This window comes from Anastrepha ludens, chromosome 2, assembly GCF_028408465.1.
Source record: "Anastrepha ludens isolate Willacy chromosome 2, idAnaLude1.1, whole genome shotgun sequence".
Lineage (NCBI taxonomy): Eukaryota > Metazoa > Arthropoda > Insecta > Diptera > Tephritidae > Anastrepha > Anastrepha ludens.
This window is the reverse complement of record NC_071498.1, coordinates 140,732,401-140,759,335: the sequence shown is the minus strand read 5'-3', so window position 1 is coordinate 140,759,335 and position 26,935 is coordinate 140,732,401. Positions and strand designations below refer to the sequence as shown.

General features: G+C 36.0%; 1 protein-coding gene across 3 annotated transcripts; it reads left to right on the top strand.

The window, feature by feature from the left end:
- Positions 1 to 3,235: 3,235 nt before the first annotated feature.
- On the top strand, positions 3,236 to 26,723 carry LOC128855450 (peroxisomal membrane protein 11C). Of its 3 annotated transcripts, none has more exons than XM_054090360.1 (5): positions 3,236 to 3,331; positions 4,928 to 5,036; positions 21,757 to 22,121; positions 22,193 to 22,249; positions 26,459 to 26,723. In XM_054090360.1, the coding sequence occupies exons 2-5, from the start codon at positions 4,971 to 4,973 to the stop codon at positions 26,670 to 26,672; spliced, it is 702 nt and encodes a 233-aa protein (XP_053946335.1). In that variant the 5' UTR covers positions 3,236 to 3,331; positions 4,928 to 4,970; the 3' UTR covers positions 26,673 to 26,723. The 3 variants fall into 3 exon arrangements, with proteins under 3 accessions (XP_053946335.1, XP_053946333.1, XP_053946334.1); XM_054090358.1 differs by having other exon boundaries at positions 3,243 to 3,363; positions 4,907 to 5,036; XM_054090359.1 differs by lacking the exon at positions 3,236 to 3,331 and having other exon boundaries at positions 4,664 to 5,036.
- Positions 26,724 to 26,935: the final 212 nt, after the last annotated feature.

Below are 26,935 nucleotides of genomic sequence, written 5' to 3'. Positions count from 1 at the left end.
GTGGAAGAGGGCCATAATTTATAAAAGAAAAGATAAAGCCGCGTAAAGGCCCAATTGGTTTAGACTTAACTTAACTTAAGGGATTACATACAGTTAGAATTTTCAAAAAATCGATTTTTTTTTGCTTTTTCTTAATGTACATATATTTAAGAATGCACACAGAAAATTTAATATCGTTCTGGTGAAGTTACACGCAAATTTGAAAAGACGTTTCGGAGTGCTTGAGAGTACAAGTAAACTAACGATTTTGTCAAAATAGTGTTTTCAAAGTCGGCGACCAACATTACTCGAAAACGGCTAAACCGTTTAGTCTTAAGTTTTAACACGAGCTTCTTAAATATATTTCTTAGTAATTAACCGAAAATGTTTTCTTACCAAAAAAAAATGTTTTTTCTTAACAATTTAAGGCCGAAATTTTGGTCAAAAATCGATTTTTTTTTTAGAAACCGCGAGTTTGTCAAAAAAAATTAAGTTTGCTCATTCCTTCGCTTAATTACTAGATTTAACATTACTTTAACGAAATCTGTTTGGTTTTTTATTGTAATTTCAGAGGATCCAGTTCAGAGGCATAGTTTCACTGCAAAACGTCTTTTTTAAGAGGCGCTCCCGGAGGTCAGCTGTAGCTCCTTTCGAAATAAATATTTTTACTAATATTAAATCTTGAAATACCGTTAAAAGATAACATAATACGTGTACATATTTTTGGATCAATAAATTTAAAAGTTTTTCAGAAAAAATTCTGGAAAATTCGCTTTTTCGGCTTCCTAACTGTATATAACCCCAATAACTTTTTTTTTGTCGGGACAGATTAGCAAGTGCAGCACTCAGACACAATTAAATCTATTGTACTGCACTCGGGTTCCCTTGGCAATAATTACTCAGCACGTAAGTGTTTCAACCTTGTATCTTCCGTTACATTTGTCACAACAGTTTGGCTCCTTTAATGTCACATTAAATACTTACAAAAAAAATTCTATGTTCATTGAATTTTGAGAATTATAAAATCGAAGATAAGTAAGCCTTTCTCCTCTCAACGTTCTCAATTTACGGAATCATACATATAACCCGATTATTTACTTTTTCGAGCTTACTTAAAAAGTGAGGTCAACCATACAAAATTGCTCTCCCGAAATCTATCAGATTATAAAATAGTGTCAGATACTCAATATATTTTTGCTGCCATAATTTTTTGCAACCTCAGTAGACGCGCTATTTCCTACAAGTGTCTATTACTAGCCTCAGATTGCGCATTTAAATTAACTATTGCTTCAATTTGCTGTTTCTTCATACCGCTAACAATAATTAAACGAACCAAAAACAATAAAATGTATCACTAAACCAATTCCTATAAATAACAGATTGGGTAAATTGTAAAATAAGTTACAAAAATTAAGTTTAGCCTAACTGAGCTCTTACGCGTTGAGTTGACGATAATGTGCGTATAAAATGCAACCATGGGCAATCAGCTGATTTTGCTATTTCACTATTTGACGTTTCTATAATTCTTAATTTTTATATACAATAAAATTTGATGAGTACAGTAAAGCCTGTAAGGCTTGACACCCTTATTTAATTATATATTCCCTGTATAACTTGGACACTGTCTTCTTATAAGTTTGATCAAATTCTTTTTATTTTTTACATCACAAGCATTAAAATGTCTTTTTTGTTGGGCTATACATTAAGTATGTATGTAGGCACACTTTGCATGCTACACATTACAAACATACATCTATGCACATAAATATGGGAATACATAGATATATTTGCACTTAGGCGTAAATGGGCTTTGTTATACGTTGCAATTTAGTTATTCTTGCGAAATTATTATACATGCGTTGAGTTTTGTATATTGAGAGAAACTGAACTATATATTGTCAAATGTGTATTTTTTTACAATAGTTTTTGGTAGGACACTTGTTACATCTTCGGATATAATGAAGATAATCGCTTTGAAATTGCAGCAAAATGATTGAAATCAGCAATTAAATTAACTTTTGGACATTACATATACATTTTATTTTTGCGGATATAGCGTTCCTGTCCTATTTATAATCCACACAAGATAAGATAGCGCAGACTGGGAAGTCCCGTCTTTGTGTTGCAATAATTAAAGATAGAAAATGGCGTCCTGCCGCTATGTATTTGCGGGCCTTTGCCGGTTTGTCCGCGAAAGGGTTAATAACTATTGAATTCAATTTACATTTCGATTTACTTAGTTTTTAAAATAAAGTAAGTGAAGCCTGAAAAAATTAATTGTTTTATAACTTGCCTATGGTGGACAAAACGTGCCCTCCCTATACAGGTTGTACTGTACTTGATGAATACTTAAAATTTGGGTTTGTTTACTTCGCAAATGAACCTTTTGAGTAATTTGATCGCTACACGAAAGTTAAAATGTTACTTGATTTTTCACACGAACTTCCTATTATGTGAATTCTGATTTGTATAGGTAACAACAACATTTTAGTACTTAGCGTACTCGCAGAACTGGGCACTTTTGCCGTTCTAGTAAATGTTTCTGAAAACACAGAGGCATTTTGTTACCATTGCTCAACGGTGCGTCGCTGCATAAATCGGTCCTGTGTATATCAATGATACGACGTGCTTTTCAGTTAAATTTGCAACACAAATATTTTATTTTGATTTATGTTATATTATTGTAAATACAATAGATTAGAATGTGGAATTTATTTCGAGGTTAGAGCTGCAGAGCTTACTTAGATTCGCAAAAGGCGCAGGCTTATTACGAGATGTCTACTACAGAGAAACGTAAAGGTCTAGCTCCATTTGGTTCCACTCAGGACCCATAGGCTTGTATGATGGCTTTCAGCCAGTCAGGTCAACCTAACCTAATTTAAATATAACAGACATATCGTTCCCCCCTTAGTCGGTTCTACGTTACCGGGACGGTTCGGATTTTTATCAAGCCATGGACTGTAATTTCAGCAGCATTCATCAATCATTTATGGGAATTTTAATGTGGCTGCAACAATAAGAACAGCATGAACAATAAAAATATGATAAACAACCGATGGCGCGGCCCTGGTTAGGTGCAATCTTGTATTCCATCATTGTTGACATATATACATATACTCAAACAAATATAATACATTGGTACCGTCTCATGATGGAAATAATACTGTCTAATATGCCGTAAGAAAGTAGGGGATTTGTAATTCGTCGAAGACATTTAATTTTCCATTATTCTTTCATTACATCGATATTCCTATCGTCTGCGCGAATATGTTGGCAGTTCATTTTGATAACTGGTGTGTAAAAGTAGTGCGGTGTTCGCGTTTTTTTGTTTATTTATAAAAGTTTAATTATTGTGAGTGAATTGAGTTTCATTGAATAGAAATCGGCTGGAGTTTAGAACAGTGCCGATCTTGGAATTTCTGGCAAACTATAATGTTTTTTTTAATGAAACTTGGTGGAGATGTTAGTGAGGTGTTAAGGAACACTCTTTATAACTTTAAATTAATCGGGAAATAATAATTTTTTAATTATTTACATTCAAAATGCCCTTGGGAACATCAGTATAATTTGCCACATTACACTCTATATTTTTTAACATTTCACTATAAATCACCAAATATACACTCACACGCGTGTTTTTACCGATTTTTATGCTAATATTTTAATTATATCTATTAAAATTAAATGCAAATACATTTGCCTATGCAATCACATTCCAATTTTAAGCGCGAATAAGAAGAAGATTGGAATGCCAACAGTATGGTGTTGCCGGATGCCTGCAAATGAAAACAAAAAATAAGTTCTTAAGTTTAGTCTTAATCATGGGGGTCGGGGTTATTGTGCCTCCTTATTACATACACGCATATGACGTTTTAATTTTGGGTTCAATGGTTTTAACACAGAAAGGAGTTTTACGCAAAAATACTGTGGATTGCGTAGCCGGAGTTGGACTGATGAGGGTTATTTTTTTGAAGCGCGGCCGAAGGCCGCCCACGCAAAAAGGAGTTCTACGCAAAAATACTGTGGATTGCGTAGCCGGAGTTGGACTGATGAGGGTTATTTTTTTGAAGCGCGGCCGAAGGCCGCCCACGCGAAAGGGAGTTCTACGCAAAAATACTGTGGATTGCGTAGCCGGAGTTGGACTGATGAGGGTTATTTTTTTGAAGCGCGGCCGAAGGCCGCCCACGCGAAAAGGAGTTCTACGCAAAAATACTGTGGATTGCGTAGCCGGAGTTGGACTGATGAGGGTTATTTTTTTGAAGCGCGGCCGAAGGCCGCCTACGCGATAAAGAGTTCCACGCAAAAATACTGTGTTAATCAATTTAATTACTTTATTATTTTTTGTGATACGCTTAATATCATTGTTTTTAAGTTTAAATGAGTTGTATGTTTTTATTTTCAAATTCATTTCTCAACTTTAAATTACAGCAAAAAATACTGCAGTTTTACAATGAACCTTCCACTGAACATCCCTGCGTGCGAACTTCGTTTTCATTTCAGGTGTATGGCAACACCAACTTTTCACTAAATTATAGAACTTTAACATTAAATTACTTAAAAACTATAAGCCTCCGGCAGGTTCTGTTTTCAGTTTTAAGATGAGGATACACCCCTCTATCACCCCCTTTTTACCGTTTTTTCCAAAGCGATCGGCACTATACTAAATTCTAGCCGCAAAAAATACTGCAGTTTTACAATGAACCTTCCACTGAACATCCCTGCGTGCGAACTTCGTTTTCATTTCAGGTGTATGGCAACACCAACTTTTCGCTAAATTATAGAACTTTAACATTAAATTACTTAAAAACTATAAGCCTCCGGCAGGTTCTGTTTTCAGTTTTAAGATGAGGATACACCCCTCTATCACCCCCTTTTTACCGTTTTTTCCAAAGCGATCGGCACTATACTAAATTCTAGCCTAGAAATCTAATAATTTAATTAACTTTAGTTATTACTTGGCACCTACGAAACTTCGGTACGCTAGGCTAACTATGTCAACAACAAAGCTCGTAAATGAATTTTGCGAAATTATCGACACTTACGGCGGTCGAGATAAGGTAAGTTGAAGTTTACCCTAATTCCTTATTGTTATTGGCAATAGCAGTAGCCGCAATATTTGCTAATTTTTAATTAAATTCAACACTACTTATACGGATGTCGCACGCGCCACGTACTGCTACGTTGGCCCATTCGCACATTGCCAGCGTCAACCAGCAATGCAATCCGGATCATATTGTGGCAACCTGAACAACAGGTTTCTCCCTCCCGCCGAAAAACTATTGAACTTAAATATGCGACCATTTGTATGTTAACTGTTATATAAAGTTATGAACACGTAAACTTAGATGCGACATATTCGGCCAGGCTCTATAATTAACTTCCAAGTGAATTTCATTGAAATCTTTTGGCAATTGCATTGTGAAATCGAAAGTGAATTACAGAATGTGCCAGATTATGAAAAATGAATTCGAAGTCTATTTACCACAATGACTATTTTGTGGGAAACCAAATTAAAATTTTTGTTTTGCCGTGAACTTCAACCGGCTTATGTTACGTACGTATGTATGTATGAATGTATGTATATATTTTTACAATTAACGCAAGAGCGTTAATGAATCGGCTTGCGCTATTCTATGACTAACATTTACTGTTATAGTATATGCGTTCTTGAACTAAATAGTTCTTTAAATAATAGGTCAGTCCATAAGATCGTGCGTTCTTTAAAGGCGGTTTTAAAATTAATAAAAAAGATGTTTAAAGTATTTATTAATCAATAATATATTTTCCTTCATTATTTACAATAACGATACGGTTCAAAAAAGTTTCATTTTCAAGCCGTTGCAGCAGCTGAGAACACACATTCACTCTCTGCTGAAGGTTGGCGACGCAAAGTGTATGCGGAACCCATTTTCCCAGCTATGAAACCTGGGTTATCATATCGACTGTCAAATTTGGCACACGAGTTCTAGCAAAGCGTCGGAGTTAAAGACTTCAGGACGACTAGCGCGCGGGGCATCCTCCACGTCGCAGTTACCATCTCGGAATTTGGAAAACCACTTTTGCGCAGTCCTTACGCTCACGGTATCCTTTCCGCGAACAGTTCTTATTTCTGCAGCAGCAGTTGTTGCATTTTTACTACTTTTATAAAAAAAAAATACAAAATATGCCTCTTATACGCGTTCGAAGATTCCATTTTATTTTTTAACAGCACGTGCTTCTGTCCACGATTAAAATCACTTGTTGAATGCACAATATATCAAAGAAAATATAAATAGTTCCGTTATATTCCGCGAATAATTTTTTGTATGCAAAAATCGTACAAAAGTGAAATTATGGGTAAAATACGCACGAACTTATGGACTGACCTGATACATACAATTCAAGACTCGTGCTAGCAAATATTACATTTTTAAAATCGCTTTATCTACAATTTTATATGATTTTATTACTTGGTATTTTAAAATGATTTTAGTTATTAAATTTTTACTCTTATTAAATAAGTTGTATCCATTCAAAGTATCCCGGAATCGAAATTTTCCGCTTATATCGGCTTCCATCGGAGGTATATAAAAGTACGGCCATGCAACTGGGTGTGTGTGATGCAAGGCAATGCTGGCAAAAGTAACTGTGTAGGTACATATCTACGTATACAGTTTATTGACTGATGGGAAAGTGCAATTTATTCTCAATTGAAATTGTTAAACAAACACAAATATATGTACATATGTAGCATGTGCACATGTCAACATTTATATACATTTAGGTACTATTTTAAAAATAAGTCAGACACATTTTAATTGGTTTACTCAGGTGCCTCGATGCTTATGTGCAGTAATGGACAAAATTATTTAGAAAATACTTCCTCGTATGTTTAATCAATATCGATTCAAAGTTATTCCCATTATATATTTTATCTTCATCCATCTAACGACGCGAAAATGATCACTTTAGTCCACATTCATATCTTCCACTAAATGTGTTTTAACATCGGTAAAATTTCTGTTTTGACTTTGTCCTGTTTTCTCATGTGGACACCTCGCCGTCTAACATTTTATTTTCAAAATTGCATTAAACAAATTGGATTGCTGTATTCCCGTATGCAAATGGGAATGTGCAGATGTGGGGTTATGATGCAAAAGGAGCAGTTTCTTTAAAAAAATTGTTAAATTGTTAATTGTTAAAATGGCAAAAATATAACATAATGATGAGCTGTGATATTTTGGGCGAATTCGGGTTACATTTTAGTAATGGTCGTTTTTGGTCGTTTGAAGTTAGTGCGCCGATCCAATCTACGGTAAACAACAGGTTAATATTAGTTTGGGGGGAAAAAATTCATTATATCCATTACTGGCTGTTTTTTTTTATTTCAAGTAGATGGTTTTTTTTCAAGATAGCTTTAGTGATCGATATCTTGTAAAGTATCGAACTCACAATTTAACGTTCCTGCTCGTTTTCAAGCTGACATTTCACAATAAAAAATTCGTTTGCTGATTTTTGTTTGTTCCATTCAGTTGTGAGTTACAGGGTGTTAACAAGTCAAGAAAAAATTCGGTTTATTTTATAGTTTTTCTTTGATAAAGGCGAAAATCGAAGCCAGGCCGCTAAAATTGTGAATGGTGTTTATGGTGCCGATACTGTAACAGCTAATTAAGTAAAATTTTGGTTTCGTCAATTCCGTTCAGGTTAAAGAAAATGTCGATAATGTCGGAAATGTCGATAAAATCACAGAAATAATCGAAGTAGACCGGCATGTTAGTAGTCGCAGCTTTGGCGGGAGAATGATTTTTTTTTTTTCAAGTGGCGGAATCGATCAAATTTATCAAACTGATAAAATAAGAGATCGCTTTGTCTATAAAAGAATTCAGTATACCACGTTGCCTTGTGCGGAAAAATATAACTTTTGACTGGATTTATCAGCTCGATATGACGCAAAACATACTGTTAAGTGTTCGAAAGGCGGCCTTTTTCATAAAAGATAAAAACACTGTTTTAAAGGAGGTTGCTCGAAATCATTTTCTGAACACTATCAAAAACTTAAAAAAATTATATGTATGTAGATCGCAAAATAGCAATATTTATTTTCATGCCTAGCTGCATTTTTAATGGATTCAAATGTAAGGATTTGTTTAATTTTTATAAATTAATATTTTTCACAACAATGAAAAGAATAATTAAATTGATTACACAATCTAGAGCATTTTTATGGAACTAGGCATGTGTATAAAGGGGGATCAATTTGGAGGTATTGGATTTTAAATTGAAATAAAACAACGAAACTTCAAATTGATTGGGAAATCATTACCGTTATGTAGAACCATTCATGACATTTATTTTTTCAAGATCTCTTTTAACTGTTGGACGCAACTGCGCCGTAATACGACCATCCGTAAACACCAATTTTGAATGGCGGGAGAACTTCGGTCGGTATCTCGTGAATAACTTTAGTAATATTGGCTTCCAAAGCTGGTTGATTCACAAAGTATTTACCCTTCATATACCAACACAAATAAAAGTCCAAAGGTGTGATATCACACGATGTTGGTGGCCAATCCACTGGTACGGACGAGAGATAAATTACTCACCGAAACGACGACGCAGTAAATCCATTGTTTCACGGGCTGTCGGGCTGTCGGGCTGTATAGCAAGTAGCGTCGTCTTATTGAAGCCAAATGTAGTGGAGATCGCGGGCTTCAATTTTTGGTATTAAAAAGTCGTTTATCATGATGCGATAGCGTTCATCATTCACTGTTACATTGACGACAGCCTCGTCTTTTGAAGCCCCCTAAGCGGCAATAAACGGTTTTTTCAATGGATGTAATGGATGTTCTTGAATGTCGTCAGGTTGCTCTTCAGCCGAAATATGGCAATTATGCTTCTTGTCGTAGCCATTAAACCAAAACTTGGTTTCATCCATGCACACCATAAGTTGACCTGTGCGCGCGATGAACACTTTTCTTAGAGCGTCAATTTTCGTAATACAGCTTTACGATTTGTAAACGTTTTTGAAGCGTAAGTCTTTCTATAATGAAATTTCAATGAATACTGAACGAAATTAAGTATTTAGTTTGACAATAGTTACGTGTTATATGTCAAAAAACCCCTAATAAAAGTAGTACCCCCAATGTGAGCACCCTTTATATTATATATACATATATATTTGGGACTTACTTTGTTGATTGTTTGGCTGAGCTCCTCCTCCAAATTGTTGTGTGCGGCTTGATGTTGTTCATCAAATGCAGGGACCCATAGTTTTACGCTGCTTCCTAACGGCAGATGATTCATTTGCATATTTCTAAAACAGGTTTGAACTCATATGATTTAAAAAGCAATTGCACTTACGATTGTGCTTACTTCTATCTTTAGATGAATACAAATTGTTAAATAATTACACCGTGTGACCAAAAAAAATCATAAAAAATTCACCAATTCCCAGTTTTCCCCATTTTTTATGGTGTTTTTTTATGACGAAATAAAAGGTTCAAATGACTTAGCTAAGCTGAAACGAATTTTGTTAATTTATGGCGCGTTGAAAACCGAAAATTTTATTTACATAGAATCATATACGTTAACCACTGGTAAACAAAATTAATGTTCGACCGCCTGCATGCTTTTCTGCTTGACTAAACCCACAGTTTGATGTATGTCGCTAAGAAAGTTTATTTTCATTTTATTATTATTTATTAGTAACAAAGCGGTTTTACTCTGCTGTGAATTAATAAAAGTAAAATTCGATTACTTAAGCACACAACCTTGGCGGAATTTTCTTATTTGCACATCGATATGGGTTATCATAAATCTGCGACGTGTCCACTTAATAGGCCAGTCGCACCTTAATAGTGCTGCCGTCACAATATCACGTGGGTCAAAATGCTGTGCGACCGTAAGTGGGAAAGAGGGAAAGGTAGGCAGCTAAATTGTCTACGGCAAATGAGTTAAGAATTTACACTATATACCTGTTGCTAACATTTTCAAGATAGAAAATTAAATTTCGGTTTCTACAGGGTGATTAATCTAGCGTTTGGAATCTGAACAATCGATTCTTTATACTTTGGCTGTTAAAATAGCATTCGTGATGCCACGGAAATTTAGTTTATGACTTTCATTTTCTTAATTTTTAGTTAATACAACAAATTTTAGAAGCATTCAATTTTCTTCAAAAATTTAACAAACGGTAGAAACGGTGATGTCTACCAATATGGCACCTAGAAACTTCCATTGGACTATGCTTTTGTAGGGAGCTTTATTAAGAATAAATATGGGCCAAAAATCCAGACTATTTGGGCGTTGAAATATGAAATGTCAGTTGCCATTGGTGAGATAAGCGCCGAAACTCGCGAAAATGTACTAAAAATACTACTACTGTGAAGTGAGGCGTGGAGTTCATTTGAATGAATAAAATTTCATTAAAAATTCATTGTAAAATATTCATGCGTCCTTGATTTATAGCAAAATTAAATTAAGTTCGAAATAAATGCTAAATGAACCACCCCGTAAAGGCTAAGTAAGCAACTGCTTAGACAAGTAAACAACGGACAAAGAGTACCAAAAAAACACAAAAAAAAAAAACTTAAAAAACACTTAAAAAAAAACTAACAATGACGATTTCCCAAGTCGCTTGATCAAACTATAATCTATATATTAATACGGAGAGCAAAATTTCGTCGTACCTTTTTTTAGTATTTATAGTCAGAGAAAAAAGTTGAAACATATACCAATGGATAGCATATAGTATGTGGAGACGGTTTGCACAATGTATTAAAATACTAGATACATAAGTGAATAGGTTCAGGTAAAATTACGACAAGGCAGATTTACATGAGCATGTTTTGGCATAAATTAATATTTGTTAATGATTTCCCTGATTTCATTTTAGAATTATAATGCAAATTCTGCGCGTATTAAGAGATTACCCGCGCACAATGAGATATCGAGTTCTATTCCGCTTGACTTTTCGGTGTGAAGAAAGTAGGTTTTTGAATTTTTAGATTCACTTTTTTTAATTTATTTTTTAACTATCTTTAATAATTTAAGCTTATATTACGTTTGAGAGGTCTGTAAAAAAATTTACTATATTTTAGACTTGAAATAAACGAAACAAAATGAAATGCAATAAAAATGTAGACGGTGTATTTTAAGAGCTTTAGAATTTAAAATGATAATACAAAACCGAAATATTATTGAAAGTAGAATTTTTATTTTATTTTATTTTTATTTTTTAAAGCTTACATGATAATAAAATTAAAAGTAAACTAAGCAAACGCAGCGCTAGCAGCAGAGGCTTTTGGCTGTCTGGTGATGTACTATATGTTGAATCAGATACGACGGAGTAGGTCGGTGTCCTTCAGAAATTTGTAAATATTTTTGATGTTTTCTTCAGTGGCTTCTTTTAGAAGTAGAAGAGGGTCTGTGTTCCTGAAGTGGTGATGCCTTTGAGAAGCAAGTTCTGGGCAGGATACCAGTAGGTGATGTACACTGACTGTTGCTTGGCAGAAGGGGCAGGTGTTGGGTGTATTACCCTGTAATAGGTGTACGCTGGTGATTATGGTGTGCCCAATAGGGAGTCGTGTGTATGGGGTAATGTGGTTGGTGGGTACCGATGTTGGATATGTAGGTTTGGAACGTTTAGGGTTGATGTTGGAATAATGATGTTTGTAATACGACCATTCACGAAGTAACTTGGTTTGCCTCTGTTCATGAATGAGTCGGTGTATGTCGCTAGGTAGAATGATTTCTGATGTGACTGTTGGTGTAATGGACATGTCTTTGGCAATTGTATCTGCCAGTGTGTTACCCTGGATGCCGGAGTGCCCAGGTATCCACATAATTTTGATGCTACTCCGATGGGTTATTAGTATGTTTTTGATACTGTCGATTATTTTGCTTGATTTTTTGTTGTTTTTAATGGCTTGGAAGCAGGACAAACTGTCGGAGCAAATTATATGCTTACCCTTACTTTTGGCGCAGTATTGAACGGCTTGTAGTATGGCGGTTGCTTCAGCGGTGAAAATAGAGCAGAATGAAAATAGAAGGCCGTACGCGATAACTTCCTGATTTTCTGTTACCACTGCGTAAGAAGTGTGGGATCCTTTTGACCCGTCAGTAAAAATCAATTTCCACCCGTTAAATTTGTATTCTGACCTGTAAACCGCGTTTGGGGTATTCCCTTTCAGTAAATTAATTAGGTCGTTGATAAAAAATTTATTGCTAACCGCCCACGGTGGGTGATTGGTGTACCGCAGAGTGTATAGTTTAGAGGGTAGTTCCGCATGCTTAGCAAATAAGGCGCAGGTGTGTATTGATGAGGGTATTTTTGGTGTAGATACGCGTGAGGTTGCAGATTGAAAGTCTTTGCCAATAAAAAGGTTGAGGCTTAGAGTAAGCTTTGGATAGAGCCTGAATATTTTGTCCTCCATGTTGTCGTGTAGAGACGGAAGGCCCGATTCGGCAAGAATGGCCTTTATGGGTGATATCGGAAAGCGCGTATGGAAAGTATAATTGTTTTTCTTCTTATAATCTGGTTTATAATTTCATGGTGTTTGTTTTTTTGGGTATGATATGCGGCTTGCGTCCTCCACGCAAATGAAATACACAAATATAGGATCGCTTAATACAGGTAAAATGGGATATTTTTAACATAATTTTACTATATCTATTCACATATATCATGTAAAAAGTCTCAATATAAGCTATCCATTTATATATGTTTCAACTTTTTTCTATGACTATAAATACTAAAACAAGGAATGACTAAATTTTGCTCTCCGTATTTATATAACGTCGAATAACGTCGAAATATCGACGTACGGGCGATCCTAGTATTATATATGGTACAATTACGAATATGGGATGAGTACGTTCATGTGTACATTAGAGCAGAACAACTCTTTTTCGAAGAATGTGCATGGCATATTCCATTTCTACGCTTAATTCTAAGCACAGATGCTAATCCAACTAATATGCAACAGTTACTCTTTTTATAAATATACAACTTGCAAAGAAGCTGCTGGCCAATAAATCAAGTCTTGTTGGAACTGTGCGAGCAAATAAAATGGAATTGCCGAAAATAGCTTAAGTTAGAAAACGTAACAGGGCTCTTTTCTCTACAAAGATCTACAAATCAAATGGTATTGTTCTAACAATTTAGGCCTCTTAAAAAGGGTCTACTTCTTAGGTCCAAACATAAATCGGTAAAAAATGTTGCGTAAAAGGAGGGTCACGTATATGACCTTTGCAGGTATTTTACTATATTTTGGACTTGGCAGCAATCAATTTGTGGATACTACATAAAGAAACTTGTGATGTAAACTCAAAAAAAAAATGACAAAAATTTTTGTTCCAATTGACCGAAGAGCTCTCTAGAGAATATAAATGCTACAGAAAAGAAGCGTCTTCCTAAAAAGAAAAGCAATGTATTGTACTGCCAAAAACTAAAAAAAAAAACACCTTGTGATTGTGCAACAAAATAAGGGCGATTTATATCTGAAATGAAAGCAACAAATCCATTATGAAATTCATGAAAGTATCGATCAAACAATTTAAAGTGAATACTCGTTGTCAAGGTGACATTTCACACTAAAAAATTCTTTTGCTGTTCTTGTTTGTTCCATTCAGTTGTGAGTTACAGGGTGTCAACAAAAAAGAGAAAATTCGGTAAATTTTACAGTTTTTCTTTGATAAAGGCAAAAAGGCAAGCCAGGTCGCTGAAATTGTAAATGGTGTTTAGGATGCCGATACTGGAACAGTTAATTACGTGCAATTTTGTTATTGAATTTGTATTTGATGTTAAAGAAAATGTCGATAAAATCATAGAAATTTTCAAAGTTGCCCAGGTGCTAAAGATTGGCCATAAAACAGTTTTAAACCGTTTGCGCAAAAATAATGGATTTATTTTTCCTCCACCAATATTTAACAACGGTAGTTCTACAAGGTGAAGTCCAAAATAAGTAAGTCTGAGCTAAAATACAAACGACAGGAGATTTTTTCTGATAACTTCGAGTTTATTTATTCAAAATAGTCCCCTGGCATTGATACACTCTTTTGCGCGATATAAAAGCTTTTCGAAAGAGTGTTTCAGGTCAGTGACTGGAATGTCCTTCAGGATGTCGGTACAAGCCTTTTGGCTTTCATGACCAAATGTAACTTTCCGAATAGGTAGAAGTCACAGGGAGCCATATCAGGCGAATACGGTCAGTGATTGATGGTTAAAATGCGATTTCTAGTCAAAAAATCAGTCACAAGAGTGGTGGCTCGTGTGGGGTCTTCCATTCGGCACTTTGACGCTTAGTTTCAGGTTCATGTTGTCAAAGGAATATCTCGTCTTTTCTCAGCTCTTTAATGAGGTCTTTCGAATGTTGAATTCTGAGCAATTTTTGATCCTCAGTTAACTTGTGCGGAATGAAACGTGCACAGACCTTTCGTAAGCCGAAATTATCAGTTAAAATGCGATAAATCGATGTTTTGGAGATATTCAACGCCGATTGCATGAATTTCAACGATGATTTCAGTTAATTTTTTATAGATTTACGAACAATTTCGATGGTGTTTTCGGTGATTACTGATTTTGAGCGGCCCGTATGTTCATGTCATTTATGTCCTCACAACCTTCTCAGAAACGTTTAACCACTCATGAACTCTGGCACGAGATAGACAATCATCGTCATAAACGTTTTCCGTCAATTCAAATGTTTTGGTAAACGTTTTGACGATTTTAAAACAAAATTTGTTATTAGTTCTTTGTTCGAGACTCATTTTTGTACCGTTGACACAAACATACTTTAGGTGCATAACTTCGCTTCCACTGAACCGAATGTCACCAAGCTTTCACTGCAAGTCAGCTAGGGGTGTAACTTCCAACGCATTAACTCATTAAAATGATGGCGCCATCACAAACATTTTTATGACGCCAGTCTTGTTTATTTTGGACTTCACCTTCTAGTGATAAAACTTAAATGTCTTAATAACTGCTAATACGCATTTTCAGTTGTCTTCAAACCATTGCCTTGTGTAAACCCAAGGAAAGGCTGTCGCTAAAGTAATTTTTACCAGGCAAAGTAAAAAATCAACGTTGTGAAATAAGTCTTATCGGCAACGAAAAAAAAAATGTCTCATCTAATAACTCTTTTGGAAAAACTTTTTCGTGAAACTTCATGATTCGGACAACGTTTTCGATTTGCAAATTCGAGATAATTTTTATTTTTGGAAAATTTTTTCTCCCAAAAAATTACTCCGTCCTAATGTATGCACATACATACATATGTATTTTTTCATCTATCGAAAGAGAAAACGCGCGCATTCTAGTTTACGTTTTTGCAGAACCCAAGGTATTTACTGCCGACTCGTAATTTCGCTGAACGGAAACAACCTGTCTACGAGTTTTTCTCTTATCACATCGTGTCACTAACGTTAAAGACGTTGAATGCATATAATTCACTTATTTTGACACTTTCTTCTTGTTTTTGTTTTTTTATGAACTCTTTGATGTATAGTATGTATGTATGTATGTACATATGTACTATAAGTAGTTCAAGCAACAAAATATGATTTAAAAGATAGCGTATTTCGATCACACACATACACACGTGCTAATTGAATTGCGATAAAGTCCGGCAATAAAGTCTCCATATTACATAAATACATACATACAGATGTCTTAATAATAATTACGGCAATAAAGTCTTAATTTTACTTAGTATCCAATAGTAAGAGACGTGTATAATCTCATATTGAGATGGATTGACGTTCTTATGTCTATTAAGTGTGCGGCCGCCGTATCCGAATGACTTGAGCGTGAGTACGTTTCGGCAGGTACTGGGTTCGGAACCCGCTGTGGACATGAAACACCAAATGATGGAAAATGTTTTTTCCAATACCGGCCGCTTCAAGTAAATATTTGCATGATGTTTGCTTACCTTAAAATACTACAAAACAGATGCCAATATCAATCATTCCGTTGAATTTCAAATTAAGACAAATTTTATCAATGCAATTGCGAGTATCTTGACAATATCGATTAACCTTCGCGGTACTAAATAAACTGAATTATTTTCTTAGAAAAATTTTCCATTTGTACAAATAATTGGTTTCTTAGACTGGCAAGGAAACACATAACTCTAGCACTTAAGAAAAATCATGGAAGATAGAGATCTACCAAAGCGGAAGTAAATTAGGATGCTCAAAGAGCAGTAAATAAAACAGGGCGTAATGTGATATGTGACTTTCTTACCAGACCTGGACTTCGCGTCCTATGATCACCGCAACTGACACGACCTAATTGACATTTTACCACAGAACCTTGAAAGCTTCTTGAATGATACGCAGATCTGCAACCGAATAGAGGTTTGTTAAGGGGGGATTCTACTGTAAAAATCAAATTTTCATGGATTTTGTTTTCATACTTGTATTAATTTAATTAGTAAAAAAAAGTTTAGGGTTACATAAACACAGGTCTTGAGTGTACAAAAAAATTTTTTAAATTTATTTTCATTTCAAAATGGCAGCTGTACAGCCGCTCCCCCGAAACGCCTTTTGAAATCTGCCCACACTGTCGCGCATTTAAAAAAAATCTGAAATGAAAAAGACCACATTTTTTTTATTATATATCATTATTTTTAGTTGTTAAGCCTATTACTTGCAAAAAAAAAATTTTTTTGTAAAATTTTTGACGTTTTTTAAAAAATCGACATTTTTTTGTTGTCATTTTGTTATTAAAAAAGGGGTTATAAATAATAAATTTTTTCCCACCATAGCTTTAAAAACTAGTAAATATTGTTAAAAATATACTATCAAAGTTTGAGCTTGATATGTTAATTTTTCACGGAGCTGTGATGTGGGCAATTTTGAAAACGTGGTTTCGAGAAAAACAAGCTTAAACAATTTTTCATACCTACAGCATATGACCGTAAACCGCTCGAGCGCTCAGTTTATACCTGCTTTGCTAAAACTTTTATAACTTGAAAACTATTCAAGATTTCTTTTTAAGATTTTCATGGAACATTCTGGAGTTGTTTCTGAGTATGTTTCAACAAAAAGTAAAAAATCGATTTTTTTTTAAGTTTTACAGTAGAGGCCCCCCTTAAAATCGATTAACTCTTGTCTCAGTGACAATGTGCCTTGTTTTTTTTTGGCAAGGAGGCTTAAATCAAAATGTCAGAAACGTTATGAAAAGTGTCGTCACCCCAATGGGCACCCCCATACCCACTAACACTATAATATTCTTCCTCCTTAGCTGATTTCCACCCTGGAACCACATTAGCATTTCTTCAAGGTGGAGCCGCGTTTATGTCTATTGACACAATAGGTTCCTGCGTCCAGGTTCCGCTTCTGTGGGCGTATGGAGATTACGCTATCGATAGTGTGCACTCCTCCTACTGTCTTCGAAAGCGGTTGTGGGGGGAATGAAACATCGGAGAATGTGCAATAGTCCGACACTCACAAACTATTGTCTTGTCTTCTGTTTGGTACTGTTGTGAGTGTTTGACTCAGACGTCTGTGGTTGCCGTCGGTTTGTCTAAAACAGTTCATCGCCACTGCCAAGCTGCTAGCTAAGGTGCTAGCAAAACTAATTTTAGTATATCTGAAAAGCAGCGTAGTTTGAAATACAAATAAATGTGAAAGTTTCGTCAAAAAAGGGAAAGAAGAATAGTCCAAATATATTCGTTAAAGTTGAAGATTTCCAAATAAGTAAAAGTAGTATCAATAGATATGATAGTCCACATGAACCCCTTTTACTTAATCCTAACCACTATTAACTCGTTCCAATACGATTTGTTCTCAATGCACTCGGTTGCAAAATTATAAGCATACCAGAATTTCTTTATGAAATTATAGGTCAATTCCCTGGTATGCCACCCATATCAAATGGATACGGAAATATTCCGCCATCTCGTTGAGAGACGCTCGGCATTTGATGCAAGCAATGATTGAATTAGTGACAACCTCGCCAAGGAGATTTTATCGCCGCTTGGCTATCGGAGTAAATATAGACTTCTCTAAAGGTAGTCACATTTTTGCCTAGGTTAGGTTAGGTTATCGTGGTAGTAGGGCTTAGACCTTACAGGTCCGCTGTAAAGCACTGTGCGACACGGGAACCTCATTTATTTTTCTTCGTGGAACCATTTCTTTTATAACTAGAACTTCTGTCTGATGGACGCTGCAGTAATCTGGCAGTTGCACGGATAGTTTAAGTCCTAATTCCTTTGAAAATACTCCACAGCCAACCTTATTGTCTAGCTTGGAACCATCTGTATAGATATCGAATTCCCCCTCTTCTCCATGATTTTGGTGTCTGCCACTCTCTTCTTGACGGTATCATTTTTGCCTAACAAGACAGCTCATTAATGGCTAGTGCTTAAGAAGACGAGCCGAAACGCTTACTGTTGGGTTCTTCTCGACCCACTAACAATAAATAAAATTAAACAAAGCTAAGCGATTAAGTGATTAGGCCATCATAAGGCACGCGATACAATTGCACTTTATTGACTCTCTGGGCAGTCTAATCAGCACTCAAGGGTAGACAAATTGCTTATTTTGTGTACTAAGCGGCTTAAAGTTTATACATACATTCGTAAAACAAGAAAAAAGAAAGAAATTAAAAATCAATTATAGGAGGCTAAACTTTGGAGCTCCAGTAATGAGTAAATGTGGGGGTTTCCTCAAGCAGCGCTATAAAAAATAGGAAGAATAAATAAGTTATAATTACTTTTAACGCAATAACTTGGCGAGCTCTTGCCCGCTCATTATCTATTTGACATACAAGGTGAAGTCCAAAATAAACAAGACTGGTGTCATAAAAATGTTTTTGATGGCACCATATTTTAAACTAGCAAACCCGGCCCCCTTCGCTGGGCACACTAAAATAGAATAGATATGGTTTAGAACAGAAAATATATGGTTTTCATATTATTTATTTCTTTATTCTTTATTCAAGCGCTTTGGCATAAACAATATTTTTTGTTTCTCTATCCATGAATTTTTCGTTTCAATTTATATGTTTTATTAAGCATTGGAGCTTTTTTAACCATTATCCATTTATATTTTTCAAAAAAAAAAAAAAACGAACAAAATTGTTTTTTCCACGAACGCATAATTTCATTCGGATTTCACATTAAATTCTCAAATTTCGTAAGAAATTATTCACTGTTCCAAAATCCACTCCAAAAAAATTCACAAACAATTTTTACATGTTGCACTTACGTTTTTTCCTTATGGCATCCAAATCAGAAAGAAATATTGACACATTGTAACTCACACTGTCAATTTGACAGTTCAGTTCCGCCCCAAGCGTTAAAAAAGTAAGCGACATTATGACTGGTTCAAAAGAACGCTGTACCCGTTGCCAGTGCTCCGAATTACAACCAAACTTTACGAAACCCATTTTCAAAACTTACTTAACAATGTGCATAAGTTTGGTTTAATTCGGTGCAAAGACACGGCGGGTCCACGTTTTGGCATGTATTTCGAGACCCTAGTCATCAATAGGTATGAAAATTACCCCGTATTAAAGCACTTATCAACAGCTTTCTTTTGATACCCATATTGTACATACACAACCAAAGGTTACCCTGGTCCACGTTTTGACCTATATCTCGAGACCCCAATCACGGAGCGGCATGAAAAATACTCTGAACTAAAGCATTCACCAACAGCTTCCATTTGATACCCATATTGTACAAACACATTCTAGGCTCCACGTTTTGGTCTCTATCTCGAGACCCTAGTCACAGAGCGGCATGAAAAATACTCTGAACTAAAGCATTCACCAACAGCTTCCATTTGATACCCATATTGTACATACACGTCCGAAGGTTACCCGGGTCCACGTTTTGACCTATATCTCGAGACCCTATCTACCAATAGGTATTCAAACTATAAGGAAATCATCGTCAATACCTACTTAACAATGTGTGTAAGTTTGGTTTAATTCGGTTCAAAGACACGGCGGGTCCACGTTTTGGCATATATTTCGAGACCCTAGTCATCAATAGGTATGAAAATTGCCCCGTATTAAAGCACTTATCAACAGCTTTCATTTGATATCCATATTGTACATACACAACCAAAGGTTACCCGGGTCCACGTTTTGACCTATATCTCGAGACCCCAATCACGGAGCGGCATGAAAAATACTCTGTACTTAAGCATTCACCAACAGCTTCAATTTGATATCCATATTGTACAAACACATTCTAGGCTCCACGTTTTGGTCTCTATCTCGAGACCCTAGTCACGGAGCGCCATGAAAAATACTCTGAACTAAAGCATTCACCAACAGCTTCCTTTTGATACCCATATTGTACATACACATCCGAAGGTTACCCGGGTCCACGTTTTGACCAATATCTCGAGCCCTATCCACCAATAGGTATCCAAACTATACGGAAACCATCTTCAATACCTTCTTAACAATGTGTGTAAGTTTGGTTTAATTCGGTGCAGACACGGCCGGTTAGCGAACACACACAAAAAGTTGACTTTATTTTATATATAAGATTTTTTTCAGTTTGTGTCGGAAAAATCCAAATATCTTACGGAACCCTATTTTTTTCCAAAATAAAATGTAATCCATGTTACTCTTGGATAATGTAGTTTTCGAATGGTGAAAGAATTTTTAAAATCGGTCCAGTAGTTTTTGAGCCTATTCGTTACAAACAAACAAACAAACAAACAAACAAACAAAGTTTTCCTCTTTATAATATTAGTATAGATGAAGCGAAGTTATTCCGTCTAAAGTGTCAGTATGTTTGTGTCATCGCTACAAAGATAAGTTTCGAACAAAGAGCTAATATCAAATTTTGTTTTAAAATCGGTAAAACGTTTGGCGAAACATTTGAATTGCCAGAGTTCATGAGTGGTTTACACGTTTCAGAGATGGCTGTGAAGACATATGTAAATGACAAAGAAAACTCCATCAAAATTGTTCAAAAATGTGTCAAAAATGAACCGAAAATTCATGGAATTGGAGTTGAATATGCCCAAATCGTCGATTTATCGCATTTTAACTGATCATTTGGGCTTACTAAAGGTCTGTGCACATTTCATTCCGCACAAGTAAACTGAGCACCAAAAATTACTCAGCATTGAACATTCGAAAGACCTCATTAAAGAGGTGAGAAAAGACGAGAACTTCCTTTATAATGGTGTTTCCAACATGAACCTGAAACTAAGCGTGAAAGTGTCGAATGGAAGGCCCCACACGAGGCACCACTCTTGTGACTGATTTTTTGACTAGAAATCGCATTTTAACCATCAATCACTCACCGTATTCGCCTGATATGGTTCCCTGTGACTTCTATCTATTCGGAAAATTACATTTGGATATGAAAGGAAAAGGTTTTGCGTCCGTAGAGGCCATCATCCTAAAGGCTTGTACCGCCATCCTGAAGGACATTCCGGTCACTGACCTGAAATACTCTTTCGAAAAGCTTTTCGATCGCGCAGAGTGGACTATTTTGAATAAATAAACTCGAAGCTCCTGTCGTTTCTATTTTAGCTCAGTCTTTTTTATTTGGGACTTCCCCTTGTACCTATAAAATCGAGCGCATATATTGCAATACAACTGTGCTTTAGTGTTCAACATTTTTATTTGTTGTATTTAACTTCGAAGTCATGTCGCAGTTTATTTTTAAAAGTATTTTCAAAGCCGACAATACTTGGGCTGTTAATAGCAATAAAGTGTTAATTAAACAATTGGTTTCTGTACTGTAAACATTCGCTTATTAGCTCTACTTATTTTCCTTATCAGTGTACGAGTATGCAATTAAATCTGGCAATCTTTTACAGGTGATGAAGGCACTGTGCTACAGCGCCAAACTGATCGCCGGCTATCATTCCAGCCGTAACCCAGAGCTGGCGAAACGTTATGCCATTACCAGTTCACGTATTTCGGGCGCGCGCGCCACCCTTCGGCTAATCGATGACATCCCCATGATACAATACGCCTTGGAGTATGGCTTGGGCACAGCGGAGCCAGATCGGCTAATGGCGGTGCTGGGAGTTTCTGCAAATATTGTGGATTTGCTTTTTTACCCGGTTGAGAAAATTTGCTGGCTATCGGAGCACAATATTATCGATGTTAAGAATGCAGATGCCTGGGATGTGCTTAACTCTTCTTTTTGGGTACTTTCCGTTTACTTGAATTTGATGAGGTACTTTGAATGGATTTTGATAATTTGATTTTAATAACTGCATTTACATAATTTTTATTCTCCGCTTTCAGAACATTGCGAAGTTACTCGTTAAATCAACAGAAGTTTAATGAGGTGAATGTTGCTAAGTGAGTAGAGAAGGCAGTGTAAATAATAATTATTATACAATTATACTCACTGCAAGGTGGTGCAAAATTAATCATCAATTTTGTTTTTGATGATTAAAGATGATAAAAAATATGATTCCAAACAATATTTTGAGTGATGGAAATCTTTATTCTGACTTTTACACACTCCATTGCTTGTTTGTTTGTAAACTGTAGCTGCAATTCACTCGCAAAAATTCTAAACCTTCCGATAGGGTAATTAATTTTGCGCCACCCTATATATATATTAAAATTATTGACATTTACATTTTACAATTTTAGAATATTATATTAGAAATCTTTACGAGAGAGCAGTTAGTTATATAGGGTTGGCCATGTAAAATTTGCTTTTTGAATCGGCTATAAAAAAAACTCATCAATATTTTTTCAAACTTTTTTTTTTATTTTGAAGATTGAACATTGTCATTTATGAATAAAAAATAATATTGTTCAAATGACTGCCACGACTGGCTTTACAGTAGGCTATTCGATCAACCCAATTTTTAAGCACATTTTCGATTGTTTGGGCTCCAATTTCATGATTGGCAACTTCGATTTCGTGTTTTAAAGAATCAATCGTCTCTGGATGGTTCGCATAGCATTTGTCCTTAACGGTTCCCCACAAAAAATAGTCCAACGGGCTTAAATCACAGCCCTGAGGCGGCCAATTGATATCGGAATTTCGGCTGATTATTCGGTTTTCAAAAACGGTAGCCAAAAGTTCGAGTGTAACTTTGGCAGTGTGACAAGTTGCACCGTCCTGTTGAAACCAAATGTCGTCCATGTCTTCCTCTTCAATTTTTGGAAACAACTCGTTGAGCATGTCACGGTAACGCTCGCCATTTACTGTAACCGCGGCCCCTCGCTCATTTTCGAAAAAAATGGCCCGATGATGCCGCCAGATCAAAAACCGCACCAAACAGTGACTCGTTGTGGATGCATTTGTTTCTCTACAGTAACGTGTGGATTTTCTGAGCCCCAAATCCGACAATTTTGCTTATTGACGTAGCCACCGATGTGAAAATCAGAAAAGAAGAAGAAGACTCACCACTTTGGAAATAGATTTTCAATATTTCTCAATTTTGTTCAAGCGTATAGCGTCCCATTTCGTAAATGTCAAACCTTTAAGTAAATTATGAACACATTTGACATGTCATTTGTGTTACCATTCTCAAAAAAATAGGTGGTTCAAAGAGCAAACGCTATATGTCCCACCCTGTATATATGTATATATATATAATATATGTTTGTGTATATATATAATGGGCGCGTACACCCTTTTTTGGGTGTTTGGCCGAGCTCCTCCTGCTATTTGTGGTGTGCGTCTTGATGTTGTTCCACAAACGGACGGACTTACAGTTTTAAGCCGATTGCGAACGGCAAATGGTTCTTTTATAAAGAGCTTTTTCATGGCAAAAATACACTCGGAGGTTTGCCATTGCCTGACGAGGGGTGACCTCTATTAGAAACAACTTTTTCCTTATTTTGGTGTTTCACAGAGACACGAACCTAAATCTCTCTCTGAATTTCGAGTGGTAATCACGCACCAAGCCTTACGGCTTACGTGGCTATAAAATACAGCTCGTCCAAGAATTGAAGCCAAATGATTATCGTTTTCGTCGCATTTTTGCTGTTTGGGCACATACAGATTTATTGGAAAGAGAAGTCCAAAATTGGACTAATTTAATGGATATATTCCGGATATTATACTCAAAAAATAAATGTCTTGAAATTATCTATATTACCAGATTACATATGTATATAAAGGTAACCATGAGTGCATTTAGGTTAAATGAAGCGGGTCGCTGGAAAGAAAAAAACTTATGGTCATGCTAGTCTATTATTGCGACAAACTCAGTTAATCTCGGTGAGTACTGACTACATCGTCCCGACGGTAACATTCAATAGGAATTTTGCCACTCTCTTTTTATCTAAGCAAGAATGGAAGAAGGGATTCTCGCTAAAAAACTTCGACACTACAGTCTATACAGATAGTAGTAAAATGGACTGTGGTGTTGGAGCTGGTATATATTCTCATATACTTTAAATTGAGAAATCTGTGCGTCTCCCTAATACCAGCAGTATCTTCCAGGCGGAAGTACTGGCAATTGGGGAAGCCTATAGACTACTAATCCCAGATTTCTCTTTTAAGGGCAATATCGCTATTCTTTCGGATAGCCAAGCTGCAATCTAGGCCCTGGATTCGGCTACCACAACCTCTAAAGTGGTGGAACAAAGTAGGAATAGCCTCAGCACCCTGAGTGAAAACCATAAAGTTGCTTTAATCAGGGTCCCGGGACATCGGAACATTGAAGGTAACGAAAAAGCAGATGAACTGGCAAGAGGGGGATTTGCCATGAGTAACGCTCTTGCAGAATCGGTATTCACACCATTAGGTGCAGTCAAGATTATAACTTCCCAAAAATACCTCCGAATCGCGGATTGTAGATGAAAAGACCAGACGAAATGCAAAATTAACAGAACGTTATGGCCTACCTACAACCTCAAGCAATCGTCAACATTGATAAACATGAAACGACGGGACGCCTGGAGATAACTGGCTTTTGGTCTATCGGAGAACAAGCAGCCAAAACGGGTATCCCTCACAATACATACTGTCACAGTTGTAAACAACCGGAGAAAAAGGAAACAATCTTCCATTTTTTCTGTGATTGCCCGGCCCCGTACAGAATGTTAACCCTGGGCCAACCGCTGGTCGAGAATCTCGAACAACTGTCTAGCTTAGATGTCAACGACCTAATAAGGTTCTTAAACCGCACAGACTGGATATAGTCATACTGTAAATAACCGTTAAACAAGTTGGTAACGAGGATGTGGCAACGAAATCGTGCGGAAGCGCTAGTTTAATTCTGGAAGAATCACCACTTTAACAAACCAACATATAATAAAAAAAAAAATAATAATTCCAACAATATTTCGGTTTTGTATTATCATTTTAAGTTCTCAAATTCTTGAAAAACACCCTTTATATACAGGGTGTTTTGTTATCGATCTTAGATTATGCTACATTCCATTGAAAGGTGGAGTTGAAGTCCTGCCCTTTAGGAACGACGTCCATTTAACATCTTTTTCATAGTTTTAAACAAGAATAAACTAAAATAACATTTATATTTAAGTTATTAATTTTAAAGAATTTATACTGTGAAATAAAACGTATGTCATTAGTATTTCATTCATTAAAAAATATATTTGTTCACTGTGGGCCTCTTTTATTCGTCATTTCCCCGCTCGCTATCTCTATAAGCGATTAATTTTTTCAATGCGTATGCAAAATTTTCAATGCGAAAGCAGCAACAAAGTTATCGAGTAAGATTCCCCGCTAGCGAGTATGCCTATGACCCGATTTACACGAGGAGACATGTGGAAGGGAAACACTTTGTTCAAGGGCGAAGGACGGTCGGGGAAGAGAGAAGGGATTTTGTCTCCCGTACTCGGCGACGCGCTTTGCTCTTCTTATTCGTATTTCTTATCTTAAAGCAATTTTTGACGGTTGCTTCATTCGTTTTCTTCTTTTGTGGAAGAAAGTTCTAAGTTATGTGTTGGTTTTCAATCAAACGGAAGATAACAACGATGACAAACATCCGAACGCTGCTTGGGAAATGCAGGATTATTTTTGCTAGTAAATTAGGTATAATTTAAAATAGTTATGGGACATGTTTATGTTGATTTCTAATTTTTCCCTGCATTTCTAGATACTCAAGTTAATTTTAATTATTTAACCAGTTTGCATTTTTCATTCATATATTTAAGAAACTGTTGTCGAACGCTCTCTGCTTTACATGTAAGCGCGTGGTAGAATACATCCGAACCAGACGATGCTAAAGTATTAAATGTCAAAATGTCGCGGAAACATTTTTGCCCGTGTGTACGCGAATGAAACATCAAAAGAGAATTTCCAGTGTCCCCTTTCCAGATGTCTCCTCGTGTAAATCGGGACTATAGCTCATTAGGCCGCACTGCATTACCAGCACATGTAATTTAAGGCAGTTCTCTTGCCGCGTTGCCGACATATGCTCATTTGCTTCATCTATTCGCCACTTGCTAAGTCTTGGTCAAGAAAAGAGGCCCTGTATAAACTCTTATATTTATAGGAATTAGTACTTATTTGAAATGTCATGTATTTTACAAATTAAAAAACTGTTTAAATATTAAATTAATTTTCCTTTCCAGCTCCCATGTAGATGAAAAAGTACTCAAAAAGCATCGACTAGAGCTACTCTCCGTACTTCGACTGTCACTCGATTTCGCACATGCCGTTAGCACGCTGCCCAAAGGCTACCTTTGGGGTGGAAAATTATCCACATTTCAAGTAGGTGCCATCGGCACACTCTCCGCCGGGATTGGCATTTATCAACTGTTTGCCAAGCGACGTTTAAATAAATGAAAAAAAAAAAAACAATATACACTTCCTACGAGAAAGCCTCGTACAAGCACACACACACATTCGTAACCTCATCAAAACATATCGTCTAAGCTCTACTAATGGATATTTTACACTACCCAGTGCATTAGTTGATAATTGATTTCATGCTTTGTTTTTTGTTTTAATAAAGTTTTTTATACACATTTGTGATATGCTATTTGCGCGACGCAAATGAAAAAAGAGAGACAAAACTGAAGAGTTATTTGCAAATGTATTTCTATGTA